The sequence below is a fragment of the Megascapheus bottae genome, chromosome 2 (assembly GCF_031878675.1).
Source record: "Megascapheus bottae isolate mThoBot1 chromosome 2, mThoBot2.hap1, whole genome shotgun sequence".
Lineage (NCBI taxonomy): Eukaryota > Metazoa > Chordata > Mammalia > Rodentia > Geomyidae > Megascapheus > Megascapheus bottae.
The window spans coordinates 14187839-14207875 of record NC_143510.1 but is presented as its reverse complement, the minus strand read 5'-3'; the positions used below and the strand labels follow the sequence as shown (position 1 = coordinate 14207875).

General features: G+C 38.6%; 1 protein-coding gene across 12 annotated transcripts in view; it reads right to left on the bottom strand.

Moving 5' to 3' along the window:
- Erc2 (ELKS/RAB6-interacting/CAST family member 2) overlaps positions 1 to 20037 on the bottom strand; it is a 909407-nt gene that overhangs the window by 863956 nt on the left and 25414 nt on the right. For all 12 annotated transcript variants that reach the window (XR_016533027.1, XR_016533028.1, XM_090320748.1 and 9 more), the window contains exon 2: positions 8552 to 9346. Coding sequence is in view for 10 of the 12 variants with exons in the window: in XM_090320748.1 (XP_090176874.1) it covers positions 8552 to 9208 (657 nt within the window). In the remaining 2 variants the exon portion in view is untranslated. The remainder of the gene's footprint in view (positions 1 to 8551; positions 9347 to 20037) is intronic.

The window sequence follows — 20037 nt, the reverse complement described above, 5'->3', positions numbered from 1 at the left end:
ACATTCTTAGTTAAGCTAATTCCTAGGTACTTTATTGTCTTTGAGGCTATTGTGAGTTGCCTTCCTGACTGTTGCCTCGTTACTCTCACTGTTGGCGTAGAGGAAGGCAGTTGATTTTTGAGGGTTAATTTTATAGCCTGCTACCCTTCCAAAGTTTTGAATCAGCTCAAAGAGCTTGGGAGTACAGTCTATAGGATTCTTTAAATATAGAATCATGTCATCTGCAAAGAGGGATAGTTTTACTTCCTCTTTCCCTACTTGGATCCCCTTTATGCTTGCTTCTTGCCTTATTGCATTGGCTAGGAATTCTAATACTATGTTAAAGAGGAGTGGAGAGAGTGGGCATCCTTGTCTCGTTCCTGATTTTAGAGGGAATGGCTTTGGCTTTCGCCATTAAGTATAATACTAGCTGTGGGTTTGTCATACACAGCCTTTATTATATTGAGGAATGTTCCATGGATTCCTAGTTTCTCCAGAGTTTTTAACATAAAGGGGTGTTGGATCTTGTCAAATGCCTTTTCCGCATCTATTGAGACAATCATGTGATTTTTGTCCTTGCTCCTGTTGATGTGTTGAATTATATTAATTGATTTGCGTATGTTGAACCAGCTTTGCCTCCCTGTGATGAATCCTGTTTGATCATAGTGTATAATTTTTTTGATAAGTTGTTGTAGACGGTTGGCCAGTATTTTGTTGAGAAGTTTTGCATCGATGTTCATCAAAGAAATAGGTCTATAGTTCTCTTTCTTTGATGAATCTCTGCCTGGTTTGGGGATGAGGGTTATACTGGCTTCATAGAATGAGTTTGGTAAAGAACCTTCATTTTCAATTTCGTTGAAGAGCTTAAGGAGTATTGGTGTGAGTTCTGCTTTGAAGACCTTATAGAATTCAGCAGTGAATCCATCTGGCCCTGGACTTTTCTTAGGTGGAAGGTCTCTTATTGCCATTTCTATTTCAGTGCTTGAAATAGGCTTGTTTAGTTGGGTCAGCTCTTCTTGGTTCAGTGTGGGTATGTTAATATTGGCTAGGAATTCATTTCTTCTAGATTCTCAAATTTGTTGGCGTAAAGGTTTGAGAAGTATTCCCTCATGATACTCTGGATCTTGGCAATTTCCGTCATGATATTACCATTTTCGTCTGCGATTTTGTTTATTTCGGTATGCTCTCTTCTTTTTTTGGTAAGGTTTGCTAAGGGTTTGTCGATAAGTGGGACTGCATTAAACTGCAGAGCTTTTGTATGGCAAAGGACATAGCTAGTAAATTAATTAGGAAGCCTACAGAGTGGGAGAAGATCTTTACCAACCATACAACGGACAAAGGCCTCATATCTAAAATATATCAACAGCTCAAAAAATTAAATCACTCCAAAACTAATCTCCAAAGTAACAACCATCCCATTAAAAGATGGGCCAAAGACTTAAAGAGAGTCTTCTCTGAAGAAGAAACAAAAATGGCCTATAGACACATGAAGAAATGCTCAACATCTCTGGTCATAAAAGAAATGCAAATCAAAACAACGCTAAGATTCCACCTCACTCCAGTTAGAATGGCCAGGATCAGGAAAACTAATAACAATAGATGCTGGAGGGGATGTGGCCAGGAGGGATCACTACTACACTGTTGGTGGGAGTGCAAACTCGTTCAACCACTATGGAAAGCAGTATGGCAGTGCCTCAAAAGGCTAAACATAGAGCTTCCCTATGACCCAGCAATTCCACTACTTGGCATTTACCCAACCATCCAGAAACTAGGGCATACTCAATCCACTAGCACAGCAATGTTCATTGCAGCATTATTCACCATAGCAAAGATATGGAACCAACCTAGATGTCCCTCAGTTGATGAATGGATCCACAGGATATGGTATTTGTACACAATGGAATTCTATGCTGCTGTCAGAAAAAAGGACATCGCCCCATTTGTTAAGAAATGGAAAGACTTAGAAAAATCATATTCAGTGAAGTAAGCCAGACTCAAAGGAACTTAGGCTCAATGGTTTCCCTCATTCGTCATAATCAGTAGAAACCTTGGGCTCTACTAGCAGAGATTTGCAATAGAGCAAAAACCTGATACATAAGGCCATATAGTATGAAGCTAATTGAATGGACCTCTAGGATATTGAAACAAAAGCCATATAATGAATGATTGCTGTCCTTAATGTGCTATGTTATCTCATCTCTTTTGCTGTTCCTTTGTTATCTCATATTGACACAATATCTCACTTTGTTATCTGATATATTGGATACATTTGTATTTGGTTACTTGAAATTGGACAGGGAAGGGGGAAAAACCAAGAGGGGGGTGGGGGGAAGGGTAATGGGACCAAGACACGTGGAAGGGTATCAATGTATGTGAATTAATGCACCTTCTATCTGGCAAAATCATGTTACCCTTTTATTAAATACAATAAAAAAAATTGGAAAAATGAAAAAAAAGATATAAATCCTTAAGAATTTTCTGGTTTGGGGAGGAGTTTTGTGGTATTGGGATTTCAATTGAGAGCCTTCTACTTTTTAGGCAGGTACTCTACAACCTGAGCCACACTTCTAGCTCCTTTAGGGTCTCCCTTACTCCTCCCCCCAAGCCAGCTCTAGCAGAGCTGTGAGGACAGGCATGGACTACCATACCCATGATTTTTATTGAGATTAGGTCTCATTAACATTTTACATCAAACCGATCCACCTAATATCTGTTTCCCAACTACCTAAACAAGCTGCCACATCTGGCTTAATTGCTTTGTTGAAGCAGGATCTTTTCCCAACCTGGACTCAAACTCATGAGTTAAAGTAATCCTCACACTTCAACCTTCCAAGTAGCTAGAACTTGTGTTTCCTCAGGTCTACTTCCCATTTTACCTTATCCTGTATAGTTCGCATTGTTTTAGATCATCTGAATTTCTGTTAGTGAAATTCTAATTACTTAAATGCACTCAGATGAATTATATTTGTAGTTGTTGTTTCTGGTTATTGTACATTTAAAAAAGTAGTTTTTTAAAGCCTGTCACCAATGGTTCATGTCTATGATCCTAGCTACTCAGGAAACTAAGATCTGAGGACTGAGTTTCAAATCCAGCCCCAAGAAGACAAAATCCTCTCAGACACTATCTCCAGTTAAATAGCAAAAATCAGGAACTAAAGGTCTGGCTTAAGTGGTATCAGTACCACCTGTGAGCAAAAGGGCCAATCAAGAGCTTGAAGCCACGAATTCAAGCGCCAACACTAGCACATGTGTGCGTGTGTGTGTGTGTGTGTGTGTGTGTGTGTGTGTGTGTGTGTGTACCTACAATCAAATATTCTTTAAATCTTTTGTGTTCCATTCCGCCATAGAGAAAGAGGGGTTGTAATATTCTTCTCTAAAAAACAATGAAAAATAATTATGCTATGACTAAGGTAGTGTCCCTCCCCCCACAAAGATCCAGATGTTAAAGAGTTCATGGATAGGATGGAGCTTCCAGGAGATGATGGGAGCTTCAGCGGGAGGGCCTTTGCTAGAGGTCTTTAGATCACTGAAGACATTTTCTTAAAGTAGATTGGGGACCCTGGCCTCTTCACCTGTCAGTTTTGCTTCCTAGTCACAAGGTGAGAAGTTTTTTCCTCACTCCACTATCTAGTATTGCCATCCCACTTACCCAGCAGAGCCAAAAAGCAATGGGTCCATATACTCTTAGACTCAACCCTCCAAAACTGAGCCAAAATAAAATTTCTCTTCAAACCTTATCTACCTTGGGTATTTTATGATACTGAAAGAAAGCTGGATAACACAAGTGGAAATCCTATATAGCATAGCAACTGTTAATACATAGGAAAAATAGGTTCTTAATGAAGAATAAGAATTCTAGTTACACTAAGACACATTCTTAATCAATCTATCAAAACAATATTTTGGGGTGGTCCTAGGGTTTGAACTCAGGATCCTAAGCTTAGTAGACATGTGCTTTACAACTTGAAACATGTCCCAGCCCCAAACTTTTTTGGGGTCAGTTGTGGGGCTTGAACTCTGGGTCTGGGCATTGTCCTTGAGCTCTTCAGCGCAAGGCTGGCACTCTACCACTGGAGCCACAGTGCTGCTTCTGGTTTTTGGCCGTTTAATTGAAGATAAGAGTCACACAGACTTTCATGGCCGGACTGGCTTTGAACTGCATTCCTCAGATCTCAGCCTCCTGAGTAGCTAGGATTACAGGCATGAGCTATCAGCGCCCAGCTTGAACTTGTCATTCATTTCATCTGACATATATGAAGTACGATCTTCCAATTACACCAAGATTCTGTTGACAGCTTAGCATAAAAACAAAACCCAGCTCCATCACTTACTATGCTGTGTAAACAGGTTATTTATTTTCTCTGCATTTACATTTTGTCCATAAAAATGAGGACATTTCAAGTACTTTTACCTCAGATGATTGTTACAAACACAAAACAATGCAATACAGAACAATCCCCAGCACAGAAAAAAGTCTCAACAGATGTCTGCTGGTGGCAGCAGCCATAGCAAAGGAAGTATAAATTGTTTCTCTAACTTCATTTCACCTAGCTCCATATTTTTGACAAGCCTAAAATCTGTAGCAATAGGGGTAGTTATGCCCAGACCTGTCTCTTCTCAATTTGTCAGACAGAGGAGAAGACAACATATCCCAGTTCCTTTAATGTGTCACTTCTGGTCCAAAGAACTGAAGAACCAATGTGCCATTTCCAGACACTGTCTTCTCTCACTATAGCAACCCTTAAAGGTAGGCCTACGGGTGTCGAAGGCCTGGCTCCTGTGTCACTGCATGGGAAAGTCTTGCCCCATAAATAACTTGTCCAACTCCATACTTTAGATGAATAACAAATATCTGAGGAGAATTGGAGAGGGCTAGCTATAACCAGAAGCATCATATGCATATATGAACTTTTTGTTAGTGTAATGGAATTATTTCTCCCATAATTATATGCTTTATGGAGTTCTCCTCTCTTTCCAAACTCGCTTCTCCAACCTCTTATCAATGTTGCCCGTGATTACATCCTAAACTTGCTTGCATTCTTATTTTTTTAGCATAATCTTGTTGTACAAACTAATTGATGTCAATAAAAAATATAAAATATATGCATTAAGAAAATATCTGGTGGGTTAAGCCACTGAGATTTAAAGCTTGTTGGATACCACAGAACAATGAACCTCATCTGAGCAATAGGCATACACTCACCTCTCTGAAATAAATCCTTATTATTAAGAATGAGAGTGTTTCAATTAATATAAAAATAACTTTGCTTTCTTTTCTTTTAATGCCAGTCCTGGGGCTTGAACTCAAGGCCTGAGCACAGTCCCTGAGCTTCTTTTGCTCAAGGCTAGCACTCTACCACTTGAGCCACAGTGCCACTTCCGGCCTTTTCTGTTTATGTGGTGCTGAGGAATCGAACCCACAGCTTTGTACATGCTAGGCAAGCACTCTACCATTAAGCCACATTCCCATGCCCAAACATGCTTTTTTTAAAAAAAATAAATCAATATTTTATTCTTTGCATATGGTACATCATATTGCAAATGAACTTTCTGAGCTCTCCAGCTGCTTTCTTTTTAATATTTTTCAAATGTTAAATATTAATATATTGATATTAATATTAATATATTAAATATAATTATATTTTTACCTATATGTGGTACACAGAGTACATGGTTTCACTAGTCAAATATCACAGCGGCTTTTCACCCACAAGACCAAGTTTCTTGTGATCACAGTACTGGTGAGAACAAAAGGATCATATGAGATTGTTAGGGCAACTGTGGATATTACCAAATCCTCATAAGTGAAGTGCAAAAACAGTTTAAAGGCATAAAGGAGTTTGAGAATGGTGGCCTCTCACACTTGAGAGGCAGAGATTAAGATGATTACAATTTGAGGCCCAACAAAGAGTTAAAAAAAAACTAAGTCAAGCATGGTAGCACATGCCTAAAATCTCAGCTACATGGGAGGCACAAGTAGGAGTCACAATACCAGGTCAAACACCAATTCAAGCCCCTATCCAAACCATAACTAAACCAAACAAAAAGGAGGAAAGCCATGACATCAAGTGGCAGGGGACCTGCCCCACAAAAACAGAATCCTAATTTCAAATTCCCTTACTATTGCCACCACAAAAGGAAGCAAAAAAGCTATATACATCATTAAAATTTACTTACTTCAACACAATACTTGAATTCATTTTGTCCATATTTTTGTGACTACAATAGAAGACATTAGAGCACATTTAAAATTGGGGCCCTGTATTCAAAAACCAAAAAAGATAAAGGTCATTTTGGAAGCTGGGCACTAGTGGCTCACGCCTATAATCCTGGCTACTCAGGTGGATCTGAGGATCAAGGTTCAAAGCCGGCCCACACAGGAAAGGCTATGAGACTCTTATCTTCAATTAGCCATGAGAACCCCCAAAGTGAACTGTGGCTCAATGTGGTAGAGCCTTGAGCAAAAGAGCTCAGAAATGGGGCCTAAGCCCTGAGTTCAAGTTCCACAATCAAAAAAAAAAGTCATTTTGGAGTTGACAGCTAGAATAGTTCTCAAACCTTTTGTTACTATTTTCATGCTTGCGAAAGTGCTTTATTCCAAACACAAAACCAGCAAGAGAAAAAGAATACAGAACAGAAAGGAAAACGCCTCATAGTGACAGGGTCACAAAGAGTTCGTGAACCAGAAATATCAAGAATCTGTAGAAATGGCAGCAAAGAATGTTAATTTGATTTAAGAGTAAAGAACAAAGCTTTGTGTTCCAACTCAAAAAAAAAATCACATTTCCACATGTGAAAACCAACAATAGATTTTTCACATCATCAAAGAGATACAAAGATTACTCTTCATGCACACAAAGGGCAGATCTTTACACAAGTTGCCAATGTTCCCACCGCTATGTGGGTCCAAAGAAGTGATAACCACAAATGTAACTGTAACCCCTCTTTATATTATCCTGACAAGAAAAGAAAAGAAAAAGAAATGATAACCAGGGGAAAACAACCCCCAAAAAAGCAGAGAGCATCATTAGGCCAATGGCTAGTTAAGTCATACTGGAGTCACCTTAAATGTTTACAAGAAGTGAAATACTACCTAAAGATTCTTGAGCCAAATGGCATAGTTCCCTCTGCTCCCCATCTGTTAGCCTTTCTCTCTCTCACCACTAGTATGAAGTGACAATGAGATTTAGAATGAGGCATGTCAGATTCCAAAGCCCTTATAATAGCAACATAGAAGATAGGCCTCATATAATAGGATTTAAAAATGGAAGCTGACCAAGGTGGAAGGGAAATGTAGAAGAAGGAGTGCTAAGGCAGCTAATCGTGAAAGAGATCAGCATGAAGCAAAGCATGAGAGTGGAAAACCCCATGAGTTATGGAACTTCCAAGCTGTGGTACAGGTAATTCAGATGCAGGAGAGAGTTAGGCAATCAAGGCTGGACCAGACCTTCTAGTAGAAGATGCTATGAGCTAAGTCAAGAACGCAGACTTTATTCTGGAGACGATGACTAATACTTAAGAAGGGAAAAGCCTAACTACAGGAAGTAATCATCTCACTAACCTTGCAATAACACAGAAGATGGACCAAAGAAGACAAAGAAGCCCTCTTGCATATGACAGATAATTAATATTGCATGGGTAAAGAAAGACGAAGTTAAAGTTGATTGTGTAAGGTAGAATTAGTCATTTTTTAAAAATTGCCATCAGATGGGGTGACATTGATCAACTTATTACCCTTGACTTATGTAATTGTATAACCTGTTTGTACAATTAGTTAATAATAAAGTATTATTTAACAAAAGGAATACCAGGAAAAGGAAGCATTTTGAGGGGAAGGGGGCAAATGGGAGGCACAGGAATGGAGGGCAGAAAGGTGAACAAGTGCAGTTATTGGATCCAATGTACACTATGTTAAAAAACTGCATGGCTTATGGGGAGGGACAAGAGAAGGAAAGGGGAGAAAAGGAAGGGTTGACTTTGTCAAGAAGCATCATGCTCATAACCTGACTAATGGAACTGTAACCCCTTTATAATAACAATTAAATTTTTAAAAATATCTCAAAAAAAGTTGATTGTGTACCAGCTATCAAACCCATTCTAGTGAATCCCATCTCATAGTCTTTAGTTTGCTACTTAAAGAAGAAACATCATTCATTTTAGGAAATAACGCTGGTGATACTTCAACATAAATAAATTCAGCAGTCAAGTGTGGCCCTTTAATATGAAGTGTTTACTCTTGTGGTCAGCATTTTCTTCTGTGTTCTGTAGGAGTTGCTATTCCAACTGCTGAAAAAGACAACATAATTAACCAAGTACAAAAGTTAGCAAGGAGAGGTGTTCCTCCCACTTCTGTAATTATGTGAAAAAGTTATTAGGAAATAAAGAGATCACAAGGTTTGATGTCACATTCCTGTGTTCTCTCCAAGCATTTAAGTCAAATATATATTGTTACCGCCTTCTTGGTGGTGCCAAACTTTCCTTTATACAGGTCCTGGAACCAACTACCTGCAAAGCACCAAGAACTCAGTAAAACATCAAGGCTGACAATCACTGATAGGAGTCAGAACCTTACCTGATTTTCTTCATGAGACACCCTCATCTGCTCCTTGAGGACAGACATCCGGGCTGCCTCTTCTTTCCTCAAGACCCTCTCCTTCTTCAGCTCTGGACTCCAGAAAGTCTTGATGCTGTTCATGGAGGATCCCAGCTTACTGTCCTTGATGTCTAGCTCTTTCCGGAGGAGGTCATTCTCTCTCTGGAGTTCCTTGAGCTGCGCTTGAAGATCTAGCATGGTGCTATCTCTTACCTGCCTCAACATAGAAGGGACCTGGTGGTGGTGGTGATGGGCTGAGCTACTCAGACCACCATGTTGATCCGCATAGGAAAGGACATCTGTGTGGGAAAGTCCAGCGGATGCAATATTGGGACTACTTCCCATGGCTGTGACTCGACCTCCATAAACAGCTCGATTAGTGGCCCTGCCCAGAGTCATAGTGCCCTTCGGGTAAGTTGTCGAAGCGACTCCTTCATGATCACTCAGGTACATGGGGCCAGATGTGGCATAGGCTGCATTAAGGGATTGGATATTTTCCATAGACAGAGTCTTGCCTGTGCCTCCCCCCCCTCCACTACTCGTTCTTCGATGGCCCAGACGAGGAGACCTTGGCAAACGAGGTGATCTGGAAGGGCTACCCTCCAGATTGGTGATTGCTCTCGCACTTCCATACATTTTTCTTCTTTGATGAAGTGCTGCTAAAGAGAAGAAATGCTATGCTAAGGTGGAGTGTAAGTCAATAATTCCACTGTTGGCCAGAACTATCACTACATTCTTTTTAGGCTGTACCAGGTGATGATTCCACTCAGAGATCTGCAAAACCAAAAGGAAAAAGAGGATTAAGTATGAACAAACTTCCACAGAACCCTGACTGCCTTATATTTAAGATAGATAAATGGAAACATGATAACTAGCCAGAGAGATTGATATTGACATCAATAATATTCACTTAATAAGCAAAGTGACCCCCAAACATTACTTACAGCATTACTTAAACTTTTCAAACGAATTCTCTTGCCCCAAGAATGGTCAAAAGTTCTCAAAGCAAAAGTGAAACTCTTTCACCCTTAGAAAAACAAAGCTATACATTTTTGTGCTGTTAGAATTGGGAAAATCCTAATCATGGAATTTCTTCTTCATAGACAACGAAGCAATAAAACAACCCAAACTCACAGGTGTAACTTGCATACACATGTGGCTTGACAATCACTTTGAGAAGCTGCTGCTTCCTGGGATTTCAAATATCTAATAAGCATACTGTTAATTTCCCCTATAGTATTTATTCCAGATATCTCTTATTCATTCTCCTCTCTACTAGGTTGGGAACTCTTCCCAGCATGGCCTTCTGAATGGCTAACCTGACAATCACTGTCACTGACACTTGAGTTGGGGGCCTATTGGTCATCTTAGAGCTAGAAGAAAGATGACATTCAGCTAAGAAGATACTTATCTGAACAGATTCTTAATACTATCACCAAGAAAAATAACAATCCTGTCCTTTTTCCTTTCACAGGCATCTCCTAAGCTGGTCATTGAGAATGTTGGTGGTGGTGGCTGTTGTTTATTTTGGGGGGAGGTGGGAATGGGTAAAGGTCATGACACTTGAACTCAGAGCATCAAGTTGTCCCTTCATTTTTGGTTTGTTTTCTGCCCAGGAATAGCCCTATACTACTTCAGTCACAGCTATTTAATGAAAGATAAGAATTTTGTGGATTTGCCTGCTCAGTCTGACTTCACACTATGATCCTCAGATCTTAATCTCCTGAGTAGCTAGGATTACAGGTATGAGCCACCAGCACTCAGCCATTTGAGAATTCTCTTCCATGTTAATCTCTTCACAGTAACCTCTGCCCACCAATGCAGAGGCTAAGAGTTCTTGGTCCCATAATCTCTAGACAAAAGGTACAGAAGCTTCTTGTCATGGTGACTCAAGTCTAATCAGGATTGATTTTAGGTAGCTGGTTATGATTATCCTTCCAATATACAGACCCAAATAGCCTTGATGGGGTGTATACATCATGGTCTCTTGCTCTTCTTCCTCTAAAAGAGTATTTAATGTACATTTTATTTCTCTTCTTTACAAGATAAGAGGCAAACTGAAGTTGAGATCTCCACACGAAACTGACTTGTTAAGTGAGCAAAGGTTTATTTGATTTCCACTGTTCAGCTGATAGAGTTCAAGTAATACCATCTAGTGCATGGTAATTAATTGTCCCTATCATAGAATATTCAATCATTTAGATTGTTATTGTCTCCATGAGATCAATACATTAAAAAATGATATATGTGGCCAGGTGCGGTGGCTTATGCTTGTAATCCTAGCTACTCAGGAGGCTGAGATCTGAGAATGGTGGTTCAAAGCCAGCACAAAAGACTATGAGACTCTTATCTCCAATTAATCACTAGAAAATCGGAAGTGGTGCTGAGGCTCAAGGGGTAGGGTGGTAGCCTTGAGCTGAAGAGCTCAGGGACAGAACCCAAGCCGAGTTCAAGCCCCATGACCTACAAAAAAAAAAAGATTCCATACCATAACTTTAGGAAGAATGACTGTGAAGATAAGCCCTTTTACAGCTAGATTTATTTACTATCAAGGTAAAGCTCTGAGTATACCCATGTAGAAAGAAAACTGATCTGAAATTAACTCATTATTTCCCCTAAAAATAAATGCAAATCGGGCCACGAGTTTGGCCTAGTGGTAGAATGCTTGCCTAGCATGCACGAAGACCCGGGTTCGATTCCTTGGTACCACATGCATAGGAAAAAACTGGAAGTGGTGCTGAGGCTCAAGTGGTAGAGCTCTAACCTTGAGAAAGTCCAAGGACAGTGCTCAGACCCTGAGCTCAAGCCCAAGACTGGCAAAAAAACAAAAAAATAAATGCAAATCATTCATATCTAAATTTTTTTTCATCATCTATTCTTAAAAAAAAAGAGGAATCAGGGCCAGGAGTTTGGCCTAGTAGTAGAGTGCTTGCCTAGCATGCAGGAAGACTGGGGTTCAATTCCTAGGTACCACATACATAGAAAAAAGCCAGAAGTGGATGAGGCTCAAGGGATACAGTTCTAGCCTTGAGAAAGTCCAAGGACAGTGCTCAGGTGCTGAGCTCAAGCCCAGGACTGGCAAAAATCAAAAAAAGAAGAACCAACAATCCTAAGAATTTGATTGCATAAATGATGAGAAAGACAAATGATGGAATAGCACAGACATACATATATAGATGTGTGTGTGCATGCACACACACACACACACACGCACACACACACACTCGCACACACAATTACTAGCTCTGGAAACTGGAATGATACACATTAAAATATTACCAGTGATGGGATTACAAGATGTTTTCAGTTTCTCTCTTTGTTTTTTGCATGTTCTAAATTCTCAGTAGTAAATTTAAGAATGTGAGGGTCTATAATTTCCCGTTAAATAAATGTGTTATTTTACTATCCTTAGAATCTAGGTATTTGGGTCCTGGTTAGGACATAGCTTATAATACTGTGCCTTCCTGTACTATTTTTTCCCCCTTATATGAGGAAAAAGACATTTCTGATTTTTCTGGCTAGGTCTAAGATCGTTCTCATGAATTTTCACATACACATATTTAATTCTCAATGATTTTCCTAGATCAGCTGGTCAAAACCAACAAACAAAAAGTTAATTTGTTCCTTTCTGAATAATACACAGGACATATACACAATTACATATAAACTGCATAGATACATTTGAAATATGCTTATTTTTTAAATCAATGTGCAAAACCAAACTACAAGCCTGTAATCCTAGCACTTAGAAAGCAGAGGTCAGAAGATGTCAAGTTCAAGGCCAGCTTGGACTACATAGCAAAACCATGTCTCAAAAAATAATAAATATGCAGGTGGGAATGTAGCCTAGTGGTACAGAGATTGACTAGCATGCATAAAGCCCTGGGTTTGATTCCTCGGTACTACATACACAGAAAAAGCCAGAAGTGGTGCTGTGGCTCAAGTAGCACACCACTAGACCTGAGCAAAATAAAGCTCAAGGACAATGCCCCGGCCCTGAGTTCAAGCTCCAGGACTGGCAAAAATAAATAAATAAATAATAATAATAATAATAAATATAAGCAGTATATCTTGGCACTGGCCCACAGTGTGCTTTCCTTGTCTATATTTAGCATTGTGATAGTATCACAGAATGTATTATGTTTTCTGGAATGATCAACATAAATTCTTATTATTCCTGAAGCATTTGACAAAACACAACCCATAAAATTAAGAGGGCTCTATTGCTATCTTTTCTTTTTTTCCCTATGTTCACTGATACCTTTGGATTGGTACTTATTTTATATCAATTATCATTACAAATTTTCTTCAAACTCAGCTCCAACTAGAATTGATATTATCATATATACCTTATTCTTAGTTTTTATAAGTCATCTCCTTTATTCTACTCAGATTCTCTTCTAATTCCTAATAGTGTTTGCATTTTCCTATTTCTCTTGATAACAAAATGATAAATGTTTGTCTCTGTGTTTCAAAGGTACACAACTTTTGGGTTCACTGATATATTTTATTCTATTTTCCATCTTACCTATATGTGTTAACCTTACCAATTTCTGCTTCCTTTGTGTTAATTTTTGTCTTTTTACATTAAATGATCAATTGTCATCAAATTTTAAATAAATGAACACAGGGTAACACACTGCTGTGTATTCAAAGGTTCCATATATATATATATATATTTCTTACTGTAATTTATAAATAGCTTTCTATTTTTTCATTTGAAGTCTTTTTTCCATCCCAGTAATTATCTCAAACAATATATTTAAATTATCAAAGTGGAGCTGGGCATTTTTGGCTCACACCTATAATTCTAGTTACTCAAGAGAATAAGATCTGAGGGTCAAGGTGTGGCGCCAACCCAAGCAGACAAATCCAAGTCCAAAACTTATTTCCACATAACCAGCAAAAAGCTAGAGCTGGAGGCAAGGCTGAAGAGGCAGAAAGCCATCTATGAGTGAAAAATCTGACCCATGAGTTCTCACCCCAGTACCAACATAAATATAAATCTACATCAAAGCAGACAAATATTTGGGATAACATTATGTAGTTCAAATTTAATGACATTGAGATCTGAGAGTATAATCCATTTCTATTTTTTATTTATCAGTTGACTTTCTAATTGGCATAATGATTTCCTTAATTATTAAATCAAATAATAGGTCATTTAGAAAATATAGTTGAGATCAAAGAGATAAATGAACATATTGTCTTGTCGCTCACAGTCTCTATTAAATTGATGTTGCTTCCAATTCCCTTTAAACATGTATATACAATTTTAGACAAAATCAACATTACATTCTATACAAAGGTTGTACTTTCCTTTTTCTTCAATGTTTTACTCATTTTTAAGAGAAAACATTGAAATAAACTAAGACAAATAAGTAAGAAAATTAAGTTTATAAGACCCAGACTTGGTAGCTCACGCCTGGAATCCTAGCTTCTCAGGAGGATGAGATCTGAGAATCAAATCCAAAAATAATGCAGACAGACAAATCTGAGAGACTCCTCTCCAATTAACCAGAAAATATTGGACATAAAGGTATGGCTTAAACATTACATGCCTGAGCGATAAAGCTACACAAAAGTAAAAGTTCCTGAGTTCAATCCAAGTACAGACACACACACACACACACACACACACACACACACATTTATTAGGATGGTGTTTAAGGAGAAACAGTGTGAAGGCAAACACAAAAACAGGATCCTCTGATACTGCCCTCAATGTTCTATCTTAACACTCTCTCCTTTTTTGCACCTTAAACACCATGAGATATTTTATAACACAGCATTTTAATGCCTACCAAAAGTTTTTTCCGTTCCTTTATAAACATTTGTCTCAACAAATGGATTCTATTTCCATTATTTATAAATCTAGATAGACTTGGGAGCTTCTCAGACTATTAAATACAGTAGATATGGACCTCTATCCAAAAGATGCTGGGGACTTTCCCTTTTGTTTCCTACAATTCAGGTGCCATGATGTTATGATGATTAATCCTAACTGTCAAGGTGAATATATTGAGATACATTAAGAAATTAGCAAAGCACAATTGTAAATATGTTTATATGGGTTTTTTCCCTATTAGATCATAAGGTTCTTATCCACTGAATTGTTTGGTCCATGGATGGGACTCAAAATTTGAATAGATTTTTCTGAAGGGGTGGAACTTTGAAAAGTGTGCTAGTTAGAGGAAGTACGTCATTGCAAACAAGCCCTTAGGAGCCACATATACCACTTATGGGCCATTCTTGTTATGTAACCATGTTACCATGATGTAAACAGTTCCATCATGTTTATCCCACTATAATGACAGAAACCTCTCTCATGGTTATTCTCTTAGGTATTCAGTCACAGTGCTGCAAAGTGCATAACCCAGAAAACCAAGCTCTCCTGATACAAAGAGATGCCATACAGAACGGCTCTGGAAGAAGAGATAAGCCACATGAAAAAGATCCAAAGTATACAAGCCAGCAGCTACACTAAGAACGAGTGAAAAAAGCCATCTTGTTTGTTCATTTGGGTGCTAATATTGGAGCTTGAACTCAAAGTTACTAAAAAAAAAAAAAAAACTCCCTGGATCACCAAACTCAAGATTTCAGCACTGCCTGTTTGGTAAATAGACCTTAAGAATTAATTACTAAGCACCAATATTGTACCTTTCATCTCTACTTTCACCAGCACTTCCTGAACAGCTTGGCAACTGTTTATATTTATAAGGGTAATGGGAATTTGATTTCACACCAACATGTTTACATCAGAGATATCAGGACACTAGTGTGTATAGTCAGCTGTGCCAAAATCAAGCATATGATGTACCTTGGCCTAACTGTATTTGACAATAAACATTTTCTTTCAGGATGCCAAAAAATCACACAAAACGTTTAGATTTATTCATGCAATAAGTTTTTTTAAGCATCAGCTCAATTCCCAGTGCTGAACACTAAGGATCAAGCAGTAACTAAGACAAGAAATACCTTCTATGGGAACTTTACTCCCAACAGTTATATTTTCAAGCAGAGTTTTCTTTGTTTCATATCCATAAGGGGTTGGGGAAAGGTGCTTATAGGAACTAGACACTATTTTAAGATGGGGAAATGAAATTGCTACTCCCTTAAAAAATATCAAAATTGGGGGCTGGGAGTTTAGCCTAGTCATAGAGTGCTTTGCTTAGCATGCACAAAGACCCAGGTTCAATTCCTCAGTACCACATACATAGAAAAAAAGCTGGAAGTGGTGTTGAGGCTCAAGTGGTAGAGCTCTAACCTTGAGAAAGTAAGTCCAAGGACAGTGCTCATGCCTTGAGCTCAAGCCTGGTACTGGCAAAAATATATATACATATATCAAAAATGATCTCTAGCAGGGAAATACAGAAGTTAAAAGTAATGACTAGATTAAAGTATATTACTCGGAGTATACAGGAATGTCATAATGAAACTCATCTTGTGTATAATATACTCAAATATAAAAATTAAAATTGTACTGGGCACTGGTGGCTCACACCTATAATCCCAGCTACTCAGGATGCTGATACCTGGGGATCCTGGTTCAAAGCCAGCCAGTGCAGAAAAATCCCTGTAAGACTTTTATCTCCAATTAAACACTAAAAAACTGAAAGTAGGGTGGAGAGTTTGGCCAAGTGTTTGTCTAGCATGCACAAAGACCCGGGTTTGATTCCTTGGTACCACATACATAGAAAAGCTGGAAATGGTGCTGTGGCTTAAGCGGCAGGGCATTAGCCTTGAGGAAAAAGCCCAAGTACAGTGCTCAGAACTGAAAAAAAAAAACTGGAAGTAGAGCTGGAGCTCAAAGTGTTAGAGCGCTAGCCTTGAGCAAAAGAGCTCAGAGATAGTATTCAAACCCCATGATGCACACTCACACACACAGAAATTGTGGGCAGTGGCATCTTACACCTACAATTCTAGCTGGGCAGGAAAGTCCAAGAGACAGTTATTGCCAATCAACCACAAAAAAAAAAAAGAAAAAAGCTGGAAGGAGGGCTGTGGCCCGAACAGTAGAGCACTAGCCTTGATCACAAAAGCTCAAGAGTGGCACCCAGCACCTGAGTTCAAGTCCCAAGACTATGTGTGTTTATGAAACAACCAGAAAATAAAATGTAATTCTCTATTTTGCACACCTCACTAAATGTGAAAAGGAACACAAATCAGCCATCAGAAGTTCATATCAAGCAATTGACAAGTTGATCTTTATATCCATCAAGCTCTCTGGACAGGAAAAGCCAGATATAATCCCACAGAATTCATCAAACCAAACATGAATGATAATAGAATAATTTCTTCATCACTTGTATATCTGCTTAACAATAATTTCAATCACAAACCCAGACCAATCACTTTATTTGGAAATGAGTCAGCCAAATTTATTTAAAATATGTTTATCAAAGTGAGGTACAAAGTAAGCCAAGAACAGATTTCCATAGCTGTCAGATTCCCCTAAGCCATATGACTCTTACCTGCTCTCCTGAGTCACTCGAATGCCCCACCCCCCAGTTGTGTTTAAGTTCCCCGGTGTATTTTAAGGAACTTGTTGTGACACTTGTACTTTTTTGGGTTGTTTTTTTCCTAATTTCTCATCTATTTTATTTTTTAATTCTCTACAATGAATTTCTGAGAAAAAGCAGAATAATCTATTTTATTCAACAATCAATAATAGAATAATAGTCTATATTCTAATTGCTGACATCAAGATCACTTTTGAGCTTTACAAGCTACCTATAAATGTATTTTAAGAAATCAGGTAGCAGATAAGATTTTTTTATTGTAATTAGTAAAAGTGTTACATGATATTTGCCAGATAGAAGGTGCATTAATTCACATACATTGATACCCTTTCACATGTCTTGGTACCCATTACCCTCCCCCCCACACCCCCCACCCATCTTGGTTTTCCCCCCTTCCCTATCAAATTTCAAATAACCAAATACAAATAAATTCAATATATCAGGTAACAAAGTGAGATACTGTAACAATATGAGATAACCAAGGGACAGCAAAGGAGATGAGAGACAACATAGTATATTAAGGACAACAATCATTCATTATATGGCTTTTGTTTCAATATCCTGGAGGTCCTTTCAATTAGCTTCATACTATATAGCCTTATGTATCAAGATTTTGCTCTATTGCAAATCTCTGCTAGTAGAGCCCAAGGTTTCTACTGATTATGACGAATGAAGGAAACCATTGAGCCTAAGTTCCTTTGAGTCTGGCTTACTTCACTTAATATGATTTTTTCTAAGTCTTTCCATTTCCTAACAAATGGGGCAATGTCATTCTTTCTGACAGCAGCATAGAATTCCATTGTGTATAAATACCACAACTTGTTGATCCACTCATCAACTGAGGGACATCTAGGTTGGTTCCATATCTTTGCTATGGTGAATAGTGCTGCAATGAACATTGTTGTGCTAGTGGATTTAGTATGCCCTTGTTTCTGGATGGTTGGGTAAATGCCAAGTAGTGGAATTGCTGGGTCATAGGGGAGTTCTATGTTTAGCCTTTTGAGGCACTGCCACAGATAAGATCTTAATGCCTTAAATACTATTGGGAGTCAAGAACATTCCAACGGTGGACTTTCCTACAAACTCTTTTAAAATACCTGTTATTACATACAGCTGGGTAACAGTGGATTACACTTGTAATCTTACCTACTTGGGAGGCTGAGATCTGAGGACCATGATTCAAGCCAACCAAGGCAGAAAACTCCCTGTGACTATTATCTACAATTAACTAACCAAAAGTAGGAAGTGGATGTATGGCTCAAATGGTAGAGCACCAGCCTTGAATGGAAAAAGCTAAGGTAGAGAGCAGGGCCCTAAGTTCAAGCCCCAGGACCAGCACACATGCATGCATAAACACACACACACACACACACTTGCTATCGATCTGTGTGTGTGTGTAATGTACAATGTCAACAAAGGTAAATAGTTAACCAAATTTTTGCTGACATTAAAGAAATTATGATACCAAAGAAATTGATGGCATAATATCTTTCATTCTAAAAACACTCCATGAATAAAATTTGAAGTCCAAGGGAATGTTCTGTTTAAGGTGCAACAAAATGAAAGATGGCCTTATGCACCTATGAGGATGATGTCTCTAATTGCATATGGATTCATAAATAAAATATATACCATCTACTCACTCTTTTAAAAGGTTTAAGGACTCTTGAAATAGAAGCTCAGGAAAAAGAAAGACTGGGGAGAGCCTTGATTCCCGTCTACCTCAAGTAACTCAGACTATCATGGTCTGGAATAGTCTATTTTAAGACAGAAGCACTTCCTGCTATCTGCTCTAAATTAGGTTAAATTTATTTCCACAGATTTCAGCCTTAGCCCGTCACCTGAGCCCTGCTGACAGACCGTGTAAGCTGAGATCATCAGTATCTCCCAAGATTTGGCCAACTTAAAATATCTCTTTTTTTTCTGATCAACCATCACAACTTTTTTTAAAAAAATCCATGTCCCAGACTATATTCAATTCTAAAAGCCTTTTGACAGGAAGATATGACACAGAATACATCTCAAGTAAGAAGTAGTGGCTCAGGAGCCAGATACTCTCTCCAGATGTGTTCCTGTGGCTAGTACAGTGTTGTTTAGAATTCTGATTTGATGAATAGGAGATTTGATAGAAGATACAGGGTTCTCACATCCAAATAGACTCTTGCTTCTCCTGAAAAATCTGAACACATAAAATTCATTTTCCTCCAAGGAAAATGACAGGTTGGAGTCAACCAGCACAGCTATTTGAAGACAGGACACGCACCCTCTAATTTGTCCAAGTCCACCCCTCTCTGTTACCTTATGTTCAGACAGATACCCTCTTTCCATGCTTGTCCCTACAGGCAGTTACATGTTTGATCACTTCTACCCACACAGAAAATATTGAATAAGAACTCATTCTCTTGCACCACCCAATTCCAAGTTCATTACCAAATTTTATCTACTCATGGTGATGGAAGGGAAAGCTGGGAGAGTGAGAAAGAGGGGGTGACATTGTCCAAAAACAAATGTACTTTGGGAGCCGGAAGCATGGCCTAGTAGTAGAGTGCCTACCTAGCATGAACAAAGCCCTGGTTTTAATGACATCAGAACGAGCCAGAAAAAGCCAGAAGTGGTGCTATGGCTCAAGTGATAAGAGTTGCAAGTCTTAAGGAAGTTCAAGGACAGTTCTCAGGCCCTGAGTTCAAGCCCAGGACCCTTGCCCAGGACTGGCAAAGAAAGGAAGAAAGAGAGAGGGCAGAGGGAAGGAAGAAAGAGAGAGGGAGTGGGAATGGAGAGAAGGAAGGAAGGAAGGAAGGAAGGAAGGAAGGAAGGAAGGAAGGAAGGAAGGAAGGAAGGAAGAAAGGAAGGAAGGAAGAAAGTCTACCTGATTTATGTAACTGTAACCCCTCTGTATATCACCTTTATTATAATGAAAATTACCAAAAATAATTACATCTATGG